This window comes from Cryptosporidium andersoni, assembly GCF_001865355.1.
Source record: "Cryptosporidium andersoni isolate 30847 chromosome Unknown contig_28, whole genome shotgun sequence".
NCBI lineage: Eukaryota > Apicomplexa > Conoidasida > Eucoccidiorida > Cryptosporidiidae > Cryptosporidium > Cryptosporidium andersoni.
The window spans coordinates 419,533-435,119 of NW_027122853.1; the positions used below are offsets into that span (position 1 = coordinate 419,533).

Sequence of the window (15,587 nt, forward strand, 5' to 3'; positions counted from 1 at the left end):
CTAATAATTACACTTTTACATACTTTTCTAGCAACTTTACAAAATGTAGACGCAATCACCTAAGCTAATTTTAAAATTTGGTGGAGGGCATGGAATTATTATATGTGTTTCACAACTCAGTAAATCAATGACTGGACTTTTCCGTATATTGTAGTCATTTCCAGTGCACTGGACTTGAGTAGGTATATGCTCTTGGTAAATACCTTCATAACTTCTTGTTTCACTAGTTAAAGGACGATATATTGCAATAGCCAACTTTCCGTGTCGTAGCAATTGCTAGTATTAAGGGGGAAAATTACAATATATTATTGAGTGGAAATTAAATATAAAACTTACCGAAAAAAGAGTGTTAAAAGTTGAATGGATAAACATTAGAGGTACTTCTTCTAATCGTAAATCCCTTGATCTTTCTGTAGAGTACTTAGAGTTATTGAATGGTTGCCAAGAGGGCTGACCATCTATTAGATGATCAATCAACCTAATACTTATTGGACTTAATTCCAAAAGGGGTATTGTAAAAGTTACTATTGAATGTATAATATCTTCTACAAAAAATTGACCACTTAGGAATTGTGGAGTATAGAGAAATTCCAATGAACTTTGCTCACTATTTATCGAGACATTACTAGCAACATTATATGTACTTGGTACTTTAGAATCTGTAAATTGATATATCAAAAGTCCAATGTCTGTTTCTTGGATATCTAAGATTATAGGTGGTAATCTTTGACGTATCATAAGTGGTGAATTTATACTTCTTTTGCAGCTTTGTGAATACACATAACAAACAGTGGCCCAAGCAGCAATGGCGAACTTGCCATATTGTATATCAATCATCTGTTTACAGTTTTCTTGTTCATATTTCGATGCTATAGAATCGAAGATAATAATTCTAGAAGCATTAAGGATACCAGCCCTTTTTTGGTCATCTGCATTTGTTCCATAACCAATAACATGAGCTATACTCCCTTTAAAATCTTCAAGAAATGAAGATACATTTACTTCATCTGATGTTAGTACAATGAAATTAGATGATCTCAAATTAAGTATTGTTTTTATAAGAATATCAATTCCTGTGCACCAACCAATTATTACTACAAGGGGATACTCTTTATGTATAAATACATTCAATAGAGCATCTGAATAGCTTGAAACAATTGGGATTGGTCTATTACTCTTTCCAGAGCTATCATTGCAAAAATTAGTCTGCTGAGTACAAATATCATATCTTAAAGTATTATTATTTTTATACTCTTCATTAACAAAATTTCTCTCTGTCCCAAATTCAGTCCATTTCTTATCTATATCTTGGTAAGAGTACAACGAATATAATTTTTTCATAGTTACAGAGTCGTGATTCCCTTGTACTTGGTAATCAAAATTCCCCGAAAGTTGCAAAGGCGAAGAACATAGCGATGGTTTAATATCAAAATACTGTTTATCTACGGTATTAAATTTCGTAAGTTCATCCTGTTCCTTAAAAACTCTATTCATACGTTCTAATATATTAGTGCTTTTAAAAGCTTCAATATCTGTGCTAAGTTCTTTAGCATTGATTGCATAGTTATATCGTAAACCATTGCCGGTTGGTAATTCTGTAGATGAACCCATTATAGAGACATTTCCCTCACAACTAGTTGAACCCATTATATTTCCTTTAAATTTGTTCAAGCTATCACTATTTCTATGTCCAAAAAGTTCTCTAATAGGTGATTGGCTGCGTCTTCCTAGAGTACTGTTTGAAGTTCTATCATATTTTTTGAAAGGTTCTAGTTTTTCAGCTTTTTTGACTAATTTATCACTTGAGGAAAGAACTAGTCCTAAATAATTAGATCTATCACCTAGACTATTGGAATTCTCACCAATTATATATAAATGAGGATTCAAATATACTTGGCTCATATTTGGACAATATATACCAATTAAAATAATCCCAAGATACTTATATATATGCCTAATAAATACACTTATAGGATAACCATGGAAAGATACAGGGAATTGCAATGTATAAACTTTGAAATGCAAACCTCTCCATCTACATTGCCAATCTAGTGGACTAATTGCTGACCTATCAGGCTTGCTTAATAACTGTGTATATTGTGGGGGATCTTGTATTTTTTTTAACATAGACTCATTTCTCGGAATTAATAAATGTACCAATAAAGATAGAAATCCAGGACAATTTCCAAGTGCTTTTCCAAGAAATCTCATCTTCATTGCTTCAGTAGAAACAACACCTAGACCACCAATGTTAAATGTCATTAGTGCTAGCTGAGAAGATCTAAATACTAAAAATAACTTCTCTTTTATTCCTGAAAGTCTTAGCAAACCTGATAAAGTTTAAATGAATTTCCTGTATATAGTAATTTCTTTTAAAAACTTACATAAGGTAGAAATAAGTGCATCGAAATCTCCATTTTGTTTTTCAGTCTTATTCTTTAAGCTATAGATATTTTCTATACCTTCACCATAAAGGATCACCATTGAACAACGGATTACTACTGAACTAATAGTAGAATTAAAAGTTCCATGTTTGATAAATATTCTTATATAACGCCTCTGTTGTGATATTTTAACAACCATTTGATATTCGCCGACACTTCTAGGAGTAATGACCATAATTGAACGAAATCTTCTTTTTTTTTGTTGTGAGAGATATATACTGGTATATAATAATTGCTGAAAAGAGGAAAAGTTGTGTATTGATCTCTTTTTATGGAAATAAAATAAAAGATAAAGGACTTACTTTCGGTGGTATAGCCCCTATAATACATAGAAATCTATCATTTTTCTTAATGAATGAACCAACTGAAAGTGATGGAGCATTCAATGCTTCTTTCAAACGTTGAAATTCTTGAGGTAGTAAGACCAATGTAAGTGTAATCATTACAATAGTAACTAATCTTCCCTCTCTTGTCTGAGGTGCAAAGTCACCATATCCAACAGTACCAATTGTAACAACCGAATAATAGAAGAAATCAAATAGTGTAGAGTAATTTTTCGGTGCTGGAGACTCAATTGTAAATATAGCCCCAGCATAAGTTAGAAGAATTGTTGAAGCACCTGCAAAGATACCTATATTTTATGAGAGATAGCCAACTATTTAAGCTAATATTACATTATAAATTTACCTATTATACGTCTTTTAACTGCAGATATTCTTGGAAAAATTGTATCTAACACTGTCTCAGTTCTAAATAGACGAAGAAATCTTAGCCATCCAAATCTACTAAAAAAATAGTATCTTATTCCCTTTTGGAAATTTCTTAGGTTGAAACTTACAGTAATAGCCAACTTTGACTAGACTCATATAAAGGGCTAATATTTATGATTAATAACAAAAATGGAGGTAATGATAAAAAGTCTATTATTTGATAGAAACTGAAAATATATCGGATTGTGCTCTCCTTTTTATACCATGTTGCCACTAACCCTAAAAAGTAAAAGTAAATATCTGATACTTTTAATTATGCACTAGTGAACTTTTTGAAGTAAGTTACCTATTATATAATCATAGGAAAGCATCCATAAGAATGTTGACTCAAAAAAGTAATAAAATTCAGGTACATTCTGAAAATTCCAAGAGTCTATATTTTCTGCTCTATACATTCTTGTTGTAGCCCAAATGTAGACACTTGACCATAACATTGATTTAACGATTAGACCTGAAGAAGAACAAGATAAAAACAATACTCTTATCAAGATTCTTTAAAAAATCATACCTGTCTGATATGCAGGAGTCTGAGTTTGGTACAAACAGAAATCAATTGCACTTTTAATAAATTTTGTACTGTTATTGATGATCTGATTTATACTTGGATATTTCGACTTCTCATTGCATTGTATATCACTGTTCTTAATTGATGAAAATTGACCCATATAATACTTTGATGCCATTTTCTACAATAAGGTAATAATATATTTATCTGTAGAACCTTATCAACCAAATTATATTTAAACTTACTTGCTTCTGAACTTTAGGTATTGCTGCAACCCAGTCATCAGAAGCTGCTTTAGGAATACTAGGACAATGCTCTAATGCATAATCGAAGACACTAGACCTCCATTCATTTCCAGAGAGACTACTTTTAGCTGCATTAAATATATCAGATGTGGATACCAATTCATTGGAATGTTCACTTTTAAAAAATAAAAATAAATTAAGGTTATTCATTTTTAGTAAAGTTTCATTATTAAACTTACTCGGATATTTTATTTATACAAGAGATTTTTTTTTTTAATTTATATAATGTTCTTTTTAATGAAGAAAATAAAACTTTCCAACTATAGCTTGTTGGTGTGACAAACTGTTCGACAGCAAAATATAGCAGAATAAATAATCCACTATTAATACCTGTAAATAAAGCTAACAAATGGTTTACAATTTAAGGATAGGCATACTATACATACCTATTGCAACAATTCCTGGTAGTGAGTATGATTGATTCAATACAATCACTGCAGTTGATAAAATAAAAACACTATAGCCTAGTGTGAAAATTGTTCCTAGTAATCTGATAATGCGCAAATAAATATTAGATCTCTTCACTTATAAATTTGACTTACCTTTTAATATTAATGACCCTATAATCACCATCCTTTGTAATTGTAAAAGTTTCATTATAGAAATGTTTTTCTCCCATAATAGAAGTTGGTGGTAAATTTGGTACAAGTGAGAGGTAATTACAGACAGATCTAAATATATATCTCACAAAGTATATTTATTATAAATGAAATAATTTGAGAAAAATAAAGTATCATGTAGATTTATATCTAGTTTTAACTTATTATAACTTTAGTAAAACTAGTGCTACAATAATTTTCAGATGGCAAATATGCATACTATTTAGAGCGCTCATATGCAACAATATACTGGAGCCAAGTACTAGAAGTTTAGTAAATCTTGACTAAGAAGATGAACCTAATTATAATTAATCCCGAAGATATTAATGAAGATATGGAGGTATTACTTTCAAAAAGACAATCCAGTCATTGTGTAATTGTATTAGGAGTTTCTTTAGGTTCAAAGGTGTTTGTAGGGATAAAAAATTCTGGACGTGGAACTGCGACTGTTATAAAAGTAAGTGAAGAGTTTTGCAATAATACAAGTACAAATAGAAAGTTAGCCGAAGTAAATAAATATTCTGAAGAATTTATCTACAAAGATAATGACGATAAAACCGAAGTATCTATGGCTACAGATGAAATTATATATAGAGACAATGTGCCTGCTAAAGATGACTATTTAGACAAACCTATTATGAAACCTAAGAGAAAAAATATATTTCAGATAAATAGCAATAAACATGTTTCATACAGTGTAGTAGTTCGTCTTGATAGCCCATTTCACAAAGATGAGTACACAGGTGATTTTCCTGTTATTGACCTACTTATAGCGCTACCAAGGCCAAAAGTGTTTGACAAAGTCTTGCAGTATGCAGCATCTATTGGAGTTGGTAGAATAATTTTTGTTTGCACAAACAAATCTGAGAAATCATATTTGAATTCATCAAAGCTTCATAGAGAGTCTATTCATCATAGTATTCAACTTGGATTAGAACAAGCATGTAATACACTCTTCCCTGAAGTTTATCTTTATGCATCATGGAACTCTTGTCTAAAATATCTAAGGTAAGATAAAGAAAGTTCATTATAAAACGACAATATTATTGAATTTTTGTTTAAGGGATGATCTTTTTGATAAAAATACAATGTTAGGTATTATTGCTGATAACAAAAGTAGTACAATTATATCGGATGTAGGACTTCAAAGGCATACTGGTTCTGCAATTATTGCAGTAGGACCAGAGGGTGGATGGAGTCAAAGTGAAATTGATGACTTAATTGGTTTAGGTTTCAAATCTTGCAGTATTGGGTCACGTGTGTTGAAAGTTGAGGCTGCAATGATTGCTTTGTGTTCCCAGGTATGTAATTGCTAGTAAGTACCTTTGTTTCTTACATTACAAATAAATCACACTTTAGGTAGAGCTACTTTTAAGAGATAAAACTATTCGTAATGGGATTGAATCTGCAAGTAGGTCCTTGTGTTGGCCTAAATTCCAAAACAAGCCGGGTAATTTAAGATGCTTTCCTCATTGTTACTTATTTTCCTTATTGATCAATTCTTTTTTCAGGACTTTTAATATTGTCCACTCGCAGTAAAAAGTGAAACTGTGCGTACTAAAGTTGTTGATATATAATTAGTGGGCAGTTTGTACATTATGGTGAATTTTTTTCTTATTGAGTTGTAACAAAAGCAAATATCACACTATGTCCGCCAAAATATCCCAAATATTCTTACTATTTCATATTATACAACATTTATGTTATATCAAATTTTCACTATATGTCACAATCTGATAATACATTTCTACCTGATACTCCCCGAAATCTAGCTGATATAGATGGACGGAACAATAGTGGATTAGGTGATCAATATGGGGATCGAGATATATGTACTAATTTATTATTAAAGCTCCAGAGAACTGAAGAACGAGATATTTCAGTCTTACAAGAAGAGTTATATAAAGATGAAATAAAAGAAAATTATAAATCAAACACCTTATTTAGTGAGCAGACACCAAACAGGATAGATTCAGTACTAATTAAAAGATCATCGCTTATTAGTAAAGATATATTGAAAAGTAAAAATAATTGTTTTGTTTATAATTCGGAATTTCCTGATGAATTTGCCCCAGATAGTGATGTTAGATATTACTCACCGGATATTACAAAGAAAAATAAGAAAAAGCATGATAATCACTTTATACCTAACTTGCCTACTATTAAAAGTGGTCATTCCAAATATTTTCCTGTTGTATGTCTACAAAACTGCAATCAAGTAAATGGAAGAGATAAAATCTCATGTAGCAGTTCAGACAACCAAGACTACCACCCTATTCACAGCATACCTAGTAAAAGAAAGACATATATAAATATTTCAAGTTTACTATGGATATCAGTTGTCAATATAACTCATTTGTTCAAAGAGTTTTTTTTGTATGAGCTCCCAATTTCACTAATTTTATACAGTATCGCTTTCCTGTTGCTTTCCAAACAATAAAATCTTAGTTTGATAGATAATTGCGATATCTCAATTACTCAAATGTATCATCTTTAATTTTTTGGATAAATATCTTAATTTGTTCTTTGCATGTAGAATTACAAATTCTGTTTATTAATGCCATATATGGCATCTCTTCTACTTTTCTTCTACTATTGATTGTTTCCTTTTCTAAAATCCAATTATTGATTGTATCGACTATCAGGGTATCTAAATCACTTTCTGGTATCCAATTCTTCATTTTATCTATAAATTCAAGCAAATCCATGTGTCTATCCTTGTTACTAATATGCTTAGTAGCCAGGGTTAGTAATTCCAAAGGTGGAAGCTCAAGCATTCTTATACTTCTAAACCCAAGTCCAAATTCACCATTTAAAAATATTTTCACTATTGCATCTCTTCTATTATCATAAAATGGACTTAAAATAGAGCTCTTAGCACTGATTCTAGGAAGAGTTCTTATAATAGATGTTTGTAAACCAATAAGTCCTAAAATACGTGATATACAGCTTGAAGACAAACCACCCCATGGTGTTAGATTTATTTTTGAAACATTGATGTCACAAATTGATGTTATCATGATTTTTGAGATGAAAATATTGTTAATATTGGGTCTGTTTTTGGTGCTTAAGTTAGCCTCTTTTAAAAAAAGAGAGTTATTTTCTTTAATTTTTGTTGTTACTACACTCTTTGACCTGCGTCTCAATGAACATAGTGCTGAAGAGAAGTGATCTGTTGCAGCTTCAAGATAACCAATTCTTGCATCTAATTCAATATGGCTAACTTGAGATAGATGAACTGCTAGTGCTCCTGCTAGTGCATGAGGCTGATCACCTAAATTATCATTTGAAACAAGTATTTGATACAAAGTTTCTAATGCCCCATGTTTTGCTAAGTATTTTTGAATTATTTGATTGCAACGCCTTGCAATAGTTGCAGCACGAGACCCACCAAAAGGTATAGCGTCACTAATACTAGATCTGAGAACCATCAATTGATTGGTTTCGTGTGCTTTCCTTACTACTAAATTACAAAATATCTCATCAAATGATAAAATTGCATAATTTGATCCTAATCTAAGTTTACTATTTTGATTCTCACTTAGCACTGATCTAGACTTATGACACAAATCAAAGCACCAACGTAAAATATAAACCATGACTTCCCACCAACAACTTAATCTAGCTAACGATTTTATTACAAATTCGTGATGTGTATTCCCATATAAAACAATTGTACTGATAAAATTGTACCTATTGACTAAGTAAACATTTGTTTGTAAACAAAAGGATCCCATAATCGACTGTGGGAAACAGCATACTTTACTAGAATGATTTTTGTTGGAGGGAAATACTGATAGAGCCTTTTCTTCAACTAATTTCATTACATGCTCCAACAAAAAAGTTGTATGAGGATTAAAATGTGCATAGTGTTCATTATTAATAATATCCTTACTTCTTACTATGTTATTTATCCAATGAGGTAACTTAATAGGTGTAGTATTCATTAATTTTTTGGGTATTATCTTTTGTTGTAATAGTACTTGGCCAAATAATTCTGTTACACGAGATCCAATTACATCATCAAAACTATCAATAATAAATTTCAAAGGTAGAAAGTGGTCTTGAGTGTGTTTTATACCATCTTTTTTTTGAATAATATTTGATGAAGCTAACCCAATGAGTAAATTCAATATTGAGATATTCAATAGACCTGGTGTAGTAAGAAGACTAATTTCTAAAAAGTTTAATCCATCCCTTTCCCAACTAACTTTTGGTACCTCTACGGAACAGAATACTTTCCAATATTTCTGATATATATTTATTATTATATCGTTGCGTGATTGTAGTGATGTATTAATGGTTTTATTAATTAAACTTTTAGAGTTATCAAATTTATCACCTTCAAATTGAGAAAGTAAAGTAGAAATGGCTTTTCTGACATCCACTAAATTATATGTATTTCTAGCTGAGTTAATTTTTTCAGACTCATCTATCTCAATTGTTGCATTATCATTTTTAATCAAATGTTTTTTTGGTAGATCACAGGTCTCATGAGCTTCAGCTTTTGTTAACTCTTTGACAAGGATATCTGCAAAATCGAGTTGATCCATAGATAAAAGGTATTCTACAAGGTTATTTCTTTTGAAACTAGTAATATCATCAATAGAAAATGGGATCTCGGGGAACATTGCCCATAAATCATATAGAAAAGGTAATCCATTTAAAGCAATTCGGAATCTTTTTGCCCCTATATTTACAATACCCCATTGTAAGAGTAGTTTTAGAGAATTCCATAATATTCTGAAAATTGCAAAGTTATCATTGTTAAGTGTATTTTGTTTTATCTCAAAGCTGATAATCTTTTTTGGAAAAGAATAAGCTAAGAAGTCTTTATGAAGATCTATATCTTTATTTTTGTTGAACAAGTTCATCTTTGTCCATTTAAATTTGGAGTATGGAGAAAGTGGTTCTGGTAAATTTTGATCAGTACCTCCACTACATATACTCATTTCAAATGGGTTTGAATGTTGACAGCAAAAGTGAGTAAAACATCTATTAAAATGCCCTCTTTTAACTATATTATATAGTTTAATTGATATTTGATCCGCTACTTCAAATAAAAAGTTAAATACCTCAGTCTTTGGTAACTTAGATAGAATATTCAATGCAAATTGAGTGTCATAATCCTCAATACCTGTAGTATATAGCTTTGAATCTGCAGAATTATTTTCAAAATTTATTGGAAATGTTTTACTACAAATTTCTACGTTGGCACTCCCAAAAATTGCAAAAGCTTCGAAAGTTTTCATATAATCCGTATCTAATTTTTCAATAAGTCCAAAAGAACCCTTTATATAGTCAAAAAATAATTTTTGTACACTTGATGCATGGCCTGCTTCTCTTATAACTAGTTCAATAAGGTCAATTCTTTTATATTTTAGTACCTTTATTAAAAGATAAAATGGACAGTAAATCTCTTTGTTATTATCTTCCTCATTTAAACCTTGAAGTAAATTTAATGAAAGTGATATTGTCCTTAGTACATCTAATTGTTCTTGATTTAAGTTTAAACTTTCGTGTGTACTTATCATGGAGTTGATGATAAGTGACTTATCCTCAATACTTCTGACAGAATTAAATAATATTACGCTATATCTCCATCCTGGAAGTGAACGACTAGTTGATATCTTGTAAATACTGTAATCTTTTATCACACTTATTTCATAGATATCCTGACCTAAGTGAATTGCACCTTTAAAAATTTCAATTAACTTCGACATTTCCATTGAATTGAATATATCTTCTTTTTCTTGAAAGAATAGTAAATAGTTTTCTAACAAATCCTTTATTAGCCCATTAATCTCATTGTATTGTACTTTATTTTCATGATTTATAGGTAAAATAGTGTCAATTATTACAGAAGCAGAATGAAATAAGTTTTTTTTTATAGCAAAATTAAGAATGTTAAAAATACCATTTATTGTTTCACATTCCATTAGTACAGATTTCCAGGATTCCCACTGGCCATTGCTATTTATTGAAATTTCATGATAGGCATTTATGCGTATCTTAGTGTACTCTAGCTTTGACAATAAAGTCGAGTTTGAGTTAACACCTATATCAGTAAATTCGCCAAGTGATTCTTGAAGTAGTTCGCTTTTAATATTTCTTGAACAAAGTTCGATCAAATCCATTAATAGTTCTATATCCCATTTTTTCCACAACTTTGTTATGTAAAAAAACATTTTTTTAGAATCCTTTATTGATGCCACAAATTTATGCAAAGTATCAGAACTTAAACTAGGAACACTAATATCTCTATCCAGAACAGATATTATAAAATTCTGTATTATGACTTGTTCAAGAAAATTTAGATTAAAATGCTTTTTCATTTGAGCACCATATGCAAGATTATTAGAGATAAACCCCTGAAGATATTTTATGGCTTCAGAGTATTCAGAATTCCTTAATAAATAATCAATAGCCAAAATTATTAGAAATCGATACTCAAGATTTCTATTGTCATAAATTATATATAGAGGAATTTTATTATTTAAAAATATCTCTTTGTTGATTGTAGCATTATAATTGATCTTCTTCAATATATCTAATTTTTCTATTCTAAATTCAAGTAGTTCTCTAAGTATTTCGAAACCAATAGGTAGTGAGCTAGAAATAATATTTAGAGCACATTTCCATATGGTATAGCCTTCATCAATCTCAAAAAAGAATATTTCATAGGCTGTTAAAAATATTGATAAGTTAGATGAATAAAGGTCTTTAAACATGTAGTTAAATTCTTTCTCTGCTATACTTACATTTTGACTTAGAGAATAATATTTTAGATAGTCACTTACACTTGGGGTAAAAGATAGTATAGTGGTAAATAAATCTAAATTCATAATTTTAGCCAATTCTCTACTTTCATCATATAGTTTTAATTCAAAGAATGTGTGATAAATAATATCTTCAGGAGAAATTGCTAATATTGGCCATATTTTATTGTGTTCATTTGACCGAAAAATTATCTTCAAGATATTATAAATATAATCTAATACAGTGAGCAAGAAATTAGATGAAGTATTATCATCTTTAAGTGCATTAATACTCTGTTTTAGTAGTTGAATAATTGATATAAAGTGTTCAGTAGGTAACTGGTTTATGTCATCGGAATTTTTCTTAGTTATTTTTCCAAGAGATTGAACTAAAGTTGTTGTTATTTCACGTTTACTTAGCATTCTATCCAAGTGTGTGCGAATCATAGATGGTTGAAGTGGTAATGTATGAATTTCCATCATATACATAGTTAGTGAGTCAATAGTTGGTGATTCCAGAAATATAAGTAGACGATCTAAGGTTACTGATATAGTACTTAAGTACTCATTATCCAATACTTCACAGTACTTTTGTACTATATTTTTTGAGAGTTGTAATAAATTATTTGAGGTCTCATAAGAATTTGTATTGGTATTAGATATTACATAGTCCATCAATATATAAAGTTTATATATGTTTGGATGATATCTCATTAACCATCCTATCTCCATATCATCTACATAACAGATCTTTTGGAACTGATTTAACCAAATCTCCATTTGTTCCATTGGTTGAGTTATATCTACCGAAACGAACTCACTTTCACTAAACTCATGACCTAAATTTAAGTATTCAAGTATTGAGTGGAATATGTAAAAACTGGGAAATGAAAAATCAGCCTCTAGCAATTTTTGGAAAAGAATACTATCAAAGAGTAGTGGTAAAAAGGTATATCCATCATTTGAAAGAAATTGAATTTTATGAATGGCACCTTCATAATTATTAATAAATATTAGTTTCAATGCTAAAGAGTGGTTATTTAACAAATCTTCCATATTCCAAGATGTAATATTGTCCTCACACTCCTCTGTTGATAAGTCCAAAATCCCCAAAGTAACTTCATAGTTCATAGTTCTGCAGAACCATGGGGAGTTGTAGTATACCTTCCTATTCTTCACTCTTTTTCTTTCTAGTTGAACAAATGATCCAATCTTAGTTGTAGGATAAATATCAATTGCATCTATTTTGAAATTTATATCCAATACTTCTCCAAACCACCAACTAAAAATATGGTTTGAAATATCCTGACTTGCAAAATCAGGACTCAAGTCTACAAAACTCGTAAACAGTTTAAACTCTAAAAGATAGGAAAGTCTGCACATTATTTCATTATTTACGTGCAAGATTATTGGTAAACCGTTGAAGTTTTGTGTCCAAGTGGTTAAGTAATATATTATGCAACTTACAGTATCCAGATTAAGAAAGGGATCTATCAATGTATCATTAGTATTGCTCTGATCTACTCTATAAAAGGGCAATATAATAAAGCACCATAGGAACTGTGCTAGGTATTTGCTTGATTTCAAGCTATCTATTTTTAATGAGGCCTTCTCTAATGTAGATGCAATTTTTCTGTTGCTACATTTGTTGCTTAGATCAAGACTAATTTGGTAAATTAATATATAACATCGCAATAGGTCCCTGATGTCAAACCAATTTTTGTCATACTCTTCATTTAAAAGGCCTACATCAATAAACCTTGAAATAAGATGTTCAAACTCTTTCCACTTTTTGAATGATTTCATTGAATTATTTTGAATATTAATTTGCATGAGATATTCTATAACACAGTGTTCTTTGGATAAATAGGTGTATATTTCATCTACTTTATCAAGTAGTGCCGAACTTACTTCTAAAGAATTCTCTGCTATCCATAATGCAACAGCTAATCGTGTATATCTTGCATCTAATTCAGTATTTAATTTCATATCTCCACAAGAATATATACTTTCATTAAGCCTATAGGGTATCCATAATTTTTTTAGTATTTCCCAGTTTACTTGTAAGTTATCGCTCCATATTAAGTGTATTGCTAGGGAACGGAAGTGAGGAAAACAAGCTAATACTTTATTTGTTATGTTTAGTCTAGTAAAAATACTGTTGAAGTCTGTATATTCATAGATTTTGTTGCTCTCAAGAATAATTTCTAAAGGTACTTCAAGAGCGTGTCTTTGAGAAATATTAATCCAATTCCAGTATTTGACCCAAAAGTAATAATCATCTTTAGAGAGACTTAATATAGTAAAAGTATCTGAGTTTTCCCCATCTAAAAGAGGATTAATAAAAGTAGAGGAGAGAAACTTCGAATAATCGAAAATTCCCACTTTTGTATTTTCAGTACAATGAAAAAACCATACATTTTCACATGTGATCAAAATTTCCATAAGTATTTCCGATTGCACATTGTTTAAAATATTTGAAATGCAATTTTGTTTTCCATTCTCAAAACTTTGCATAAACTTTCTGTAAAATTCACCGTTACTTGAGTCAATTGACTCAATACACTTGTGTATTGAAGACTGAAAATATTTGCAAATAGTAACAATGTATTTTATTAGTTCTAATGAAGTAATTTTCTTGTAATATCCCATCTTTTCTGAAAATCTGATAGCATCTTCCATGCAATTTAAAATCAAATCTTTATTTTCACTTAAAAATAGTTTAAAAATCAAATCACCAAATTCGATTTGGCAAAAATTACTGATTATGCAACATATTACGAGTAGAATTACTATGGTTATTGCAGGATGTTCCTCTGACTTTAAAGCTGTAATATTTATATCATGTTTAAAGCTAAATTCACTAAAAGTCTGCAGTAATAGAAAATCAGTAAAGTATTCCAAGTATTGCAATTCTAAATTTTTCAAATACAGAAAGATAGTATTATAAAAGTGGGATTCAAGGTTGTTACATACTGTATCCATTGACAATATTGCTTTTAAGCAGCATGATATAAAAATCCATTGTATTTTGATTCTACAAATTTTTGTAATTTTCTCTATAGTAAAGTATAAATTGGAATTTTCTAGATATTTTGTTCCAATATTATAAAACTTGAATTTTAAACAGTTTAATAGAGAACACCCCAATCTAGGTAACAAATAAGTAATTGATACTAATTGATTAAGTGTGTCTTTGCTTAATATTTGGAAGTATCCAGAATCATATTCCAAAAGTTTTTCATTATACTCTGAAATTTCAGATTTTAAGTCAATTATATACGACGGGTAACGGTTTAATAATAGGGGAAGGGATTTATTTTTAGGTAATATACTTAAAGTTGGTATGTATATAGTACTAGGTAATTCATGGAAATCTTCGGCAATATTTATGAGATTATGTAACAACCGGATTTCCTTTATGCTATTAGGTAATATATTTTCATTAGGACAATCAAGTAGTATTTGGGCCAATATAACATTGAATTCAAGCTGCCTGAATATCCATTCAGGGAAGCTATTCTTGTAGGTAGAAAGATTGTAGAACTCTGTCAAGCATAGTAATCCTAAGTGAGCCGACGAAGGTACTGAGACCGATAATTGCCAGTCTGGTGGAGGACCATAGAGTATTATACACTTTATTAGATTAGATGCTTTTTTTGGATTAGATAAAGCGAGATGCTTTATAACTGCACGAGCTAGTTCAAATTGTCCTATTGAAAGATAGTTACATGCTAGCGTGAAGAGTAAGCTATCTTGATTCTCTTCTAAAAATGAAAATAAATAAGAATTAGAGTCATTAAGATTCCATTCTCTATCACTTAGCATCACAAAAATAATTATAGCTTATAATGTAACTACAGACTTGTTAGTTCCCTGAACATCTTACCTTCAGCTAGAATGTGCCTGTAGTATAACCGCGTTTGCATAGAACTAATACATTTGTTTATCTATTTCCATTGCAAGTAAATCAACATATATCTTTAAAGTAGCAACTCACAATGGTAATATATTCAGGTACAGTATTATTAAAAATCAATATCATTTGTATTAGTATAATTGATTCTTCCTAATATAGAAAAGTACTGAGTAGTAAAATAGCCTAAGAGTTTTAGATCTGTCTCTTTTATAGCTGTATATTTGTCTAAAAATAACAAGGTGGTACTCCTTGAATAAATCCTATTTGAATATACTTCTAATTTCTAT

The 15,587-nt window shown here is 29.9% G+C and overlaps 4 protein-coding genes across 4 annotated transcripts; 2 read left to right on the top strand and 2 right to left on the bottom strand.

The window, feature by feature from the left end:
- Positions 1-36: 36 nt before the first annotated feature.
- On the bottom strand, positions 37-4,841 carry cand_006190 (cation channel family protein; the record flags this gene model as incomplete). The annotated part of the gene is given in 14 exon segments (XM_067210860.1): positions 37-276; positions 337-2,281; positions 2,300-2,330; positions 2,385-2,709; positions 2,747-3,063; positions 3,132-3,229; positions 3,283-3,433; positions 3,501-3,665; positions 3,723-3,900; positions 3,965-4,139; positions 4,204-4,354; positions 4,411-4,514; positions 4,567-4,695; positions 4,795-4,841. 14 exon segments carry the CDS (start codon positions 4,839-4,841, stop codon positions 37-39), a joined length of 4,056 nt encoding a protein of 1,351 aa, XP_067068067.1.
- Positions 4,842-4,915: 74 nt separating this feature from the next.
- On the top strand, positions 4,916-6,169 carry cand_006200 (RNA family protein; the record flags this gene model as incomplete). The annotated part of the gene is made up of 4 exons (XM_067210861.1): positions 4,916-5,631; positions 5,687-5,924; positions 5,983-6,073; positions 6,135-6,169. 4 exons carry the CDS (start codon positions 4,916-4,918, stop codon positions 6,167-6,169), a joined length of 1,080 nt encoding a protein of 359 aa, XP_067068068.1.
- A 177-nt stretch (positions 6,170-6,346) lies between these two features.
- cand_006210 (uncharacterized protein) lies at positions 6,347-7,063 on the top strand (the record flags this gene model as incomplete). Its single annotated transcript, XM_067210862.1, has 1 exon — positions 6,347-7,063. The coding sequence occupies one exon, from the start codon at positions 6,347-6,349 to the stop codon at positions 7,061-7,063; it is 717 nt and encodes a 238-aa protein (XP_067068069.1).
- A 34-nt stretch (positions 7,064-7,097) lies between these two features.
- cand_006220 (uncharacterized protein) lies at positions 7,098-15,209 on the bottom strand (the record flags this gene model as incomplete). Its single annotated transcript, XM_067210863.1, has 1 exon — positions 7,098-15,209. One exon carries the CDS (start codon positions 15,207-15,209, stop codon positions 7,098-7,100), a length of 8,112 nt encoding a protein of 2,703 aa, XP_067068070.1.
- Between the last annotated feature and the right edge of the window lie 378 nt (positions 15,210-15,587).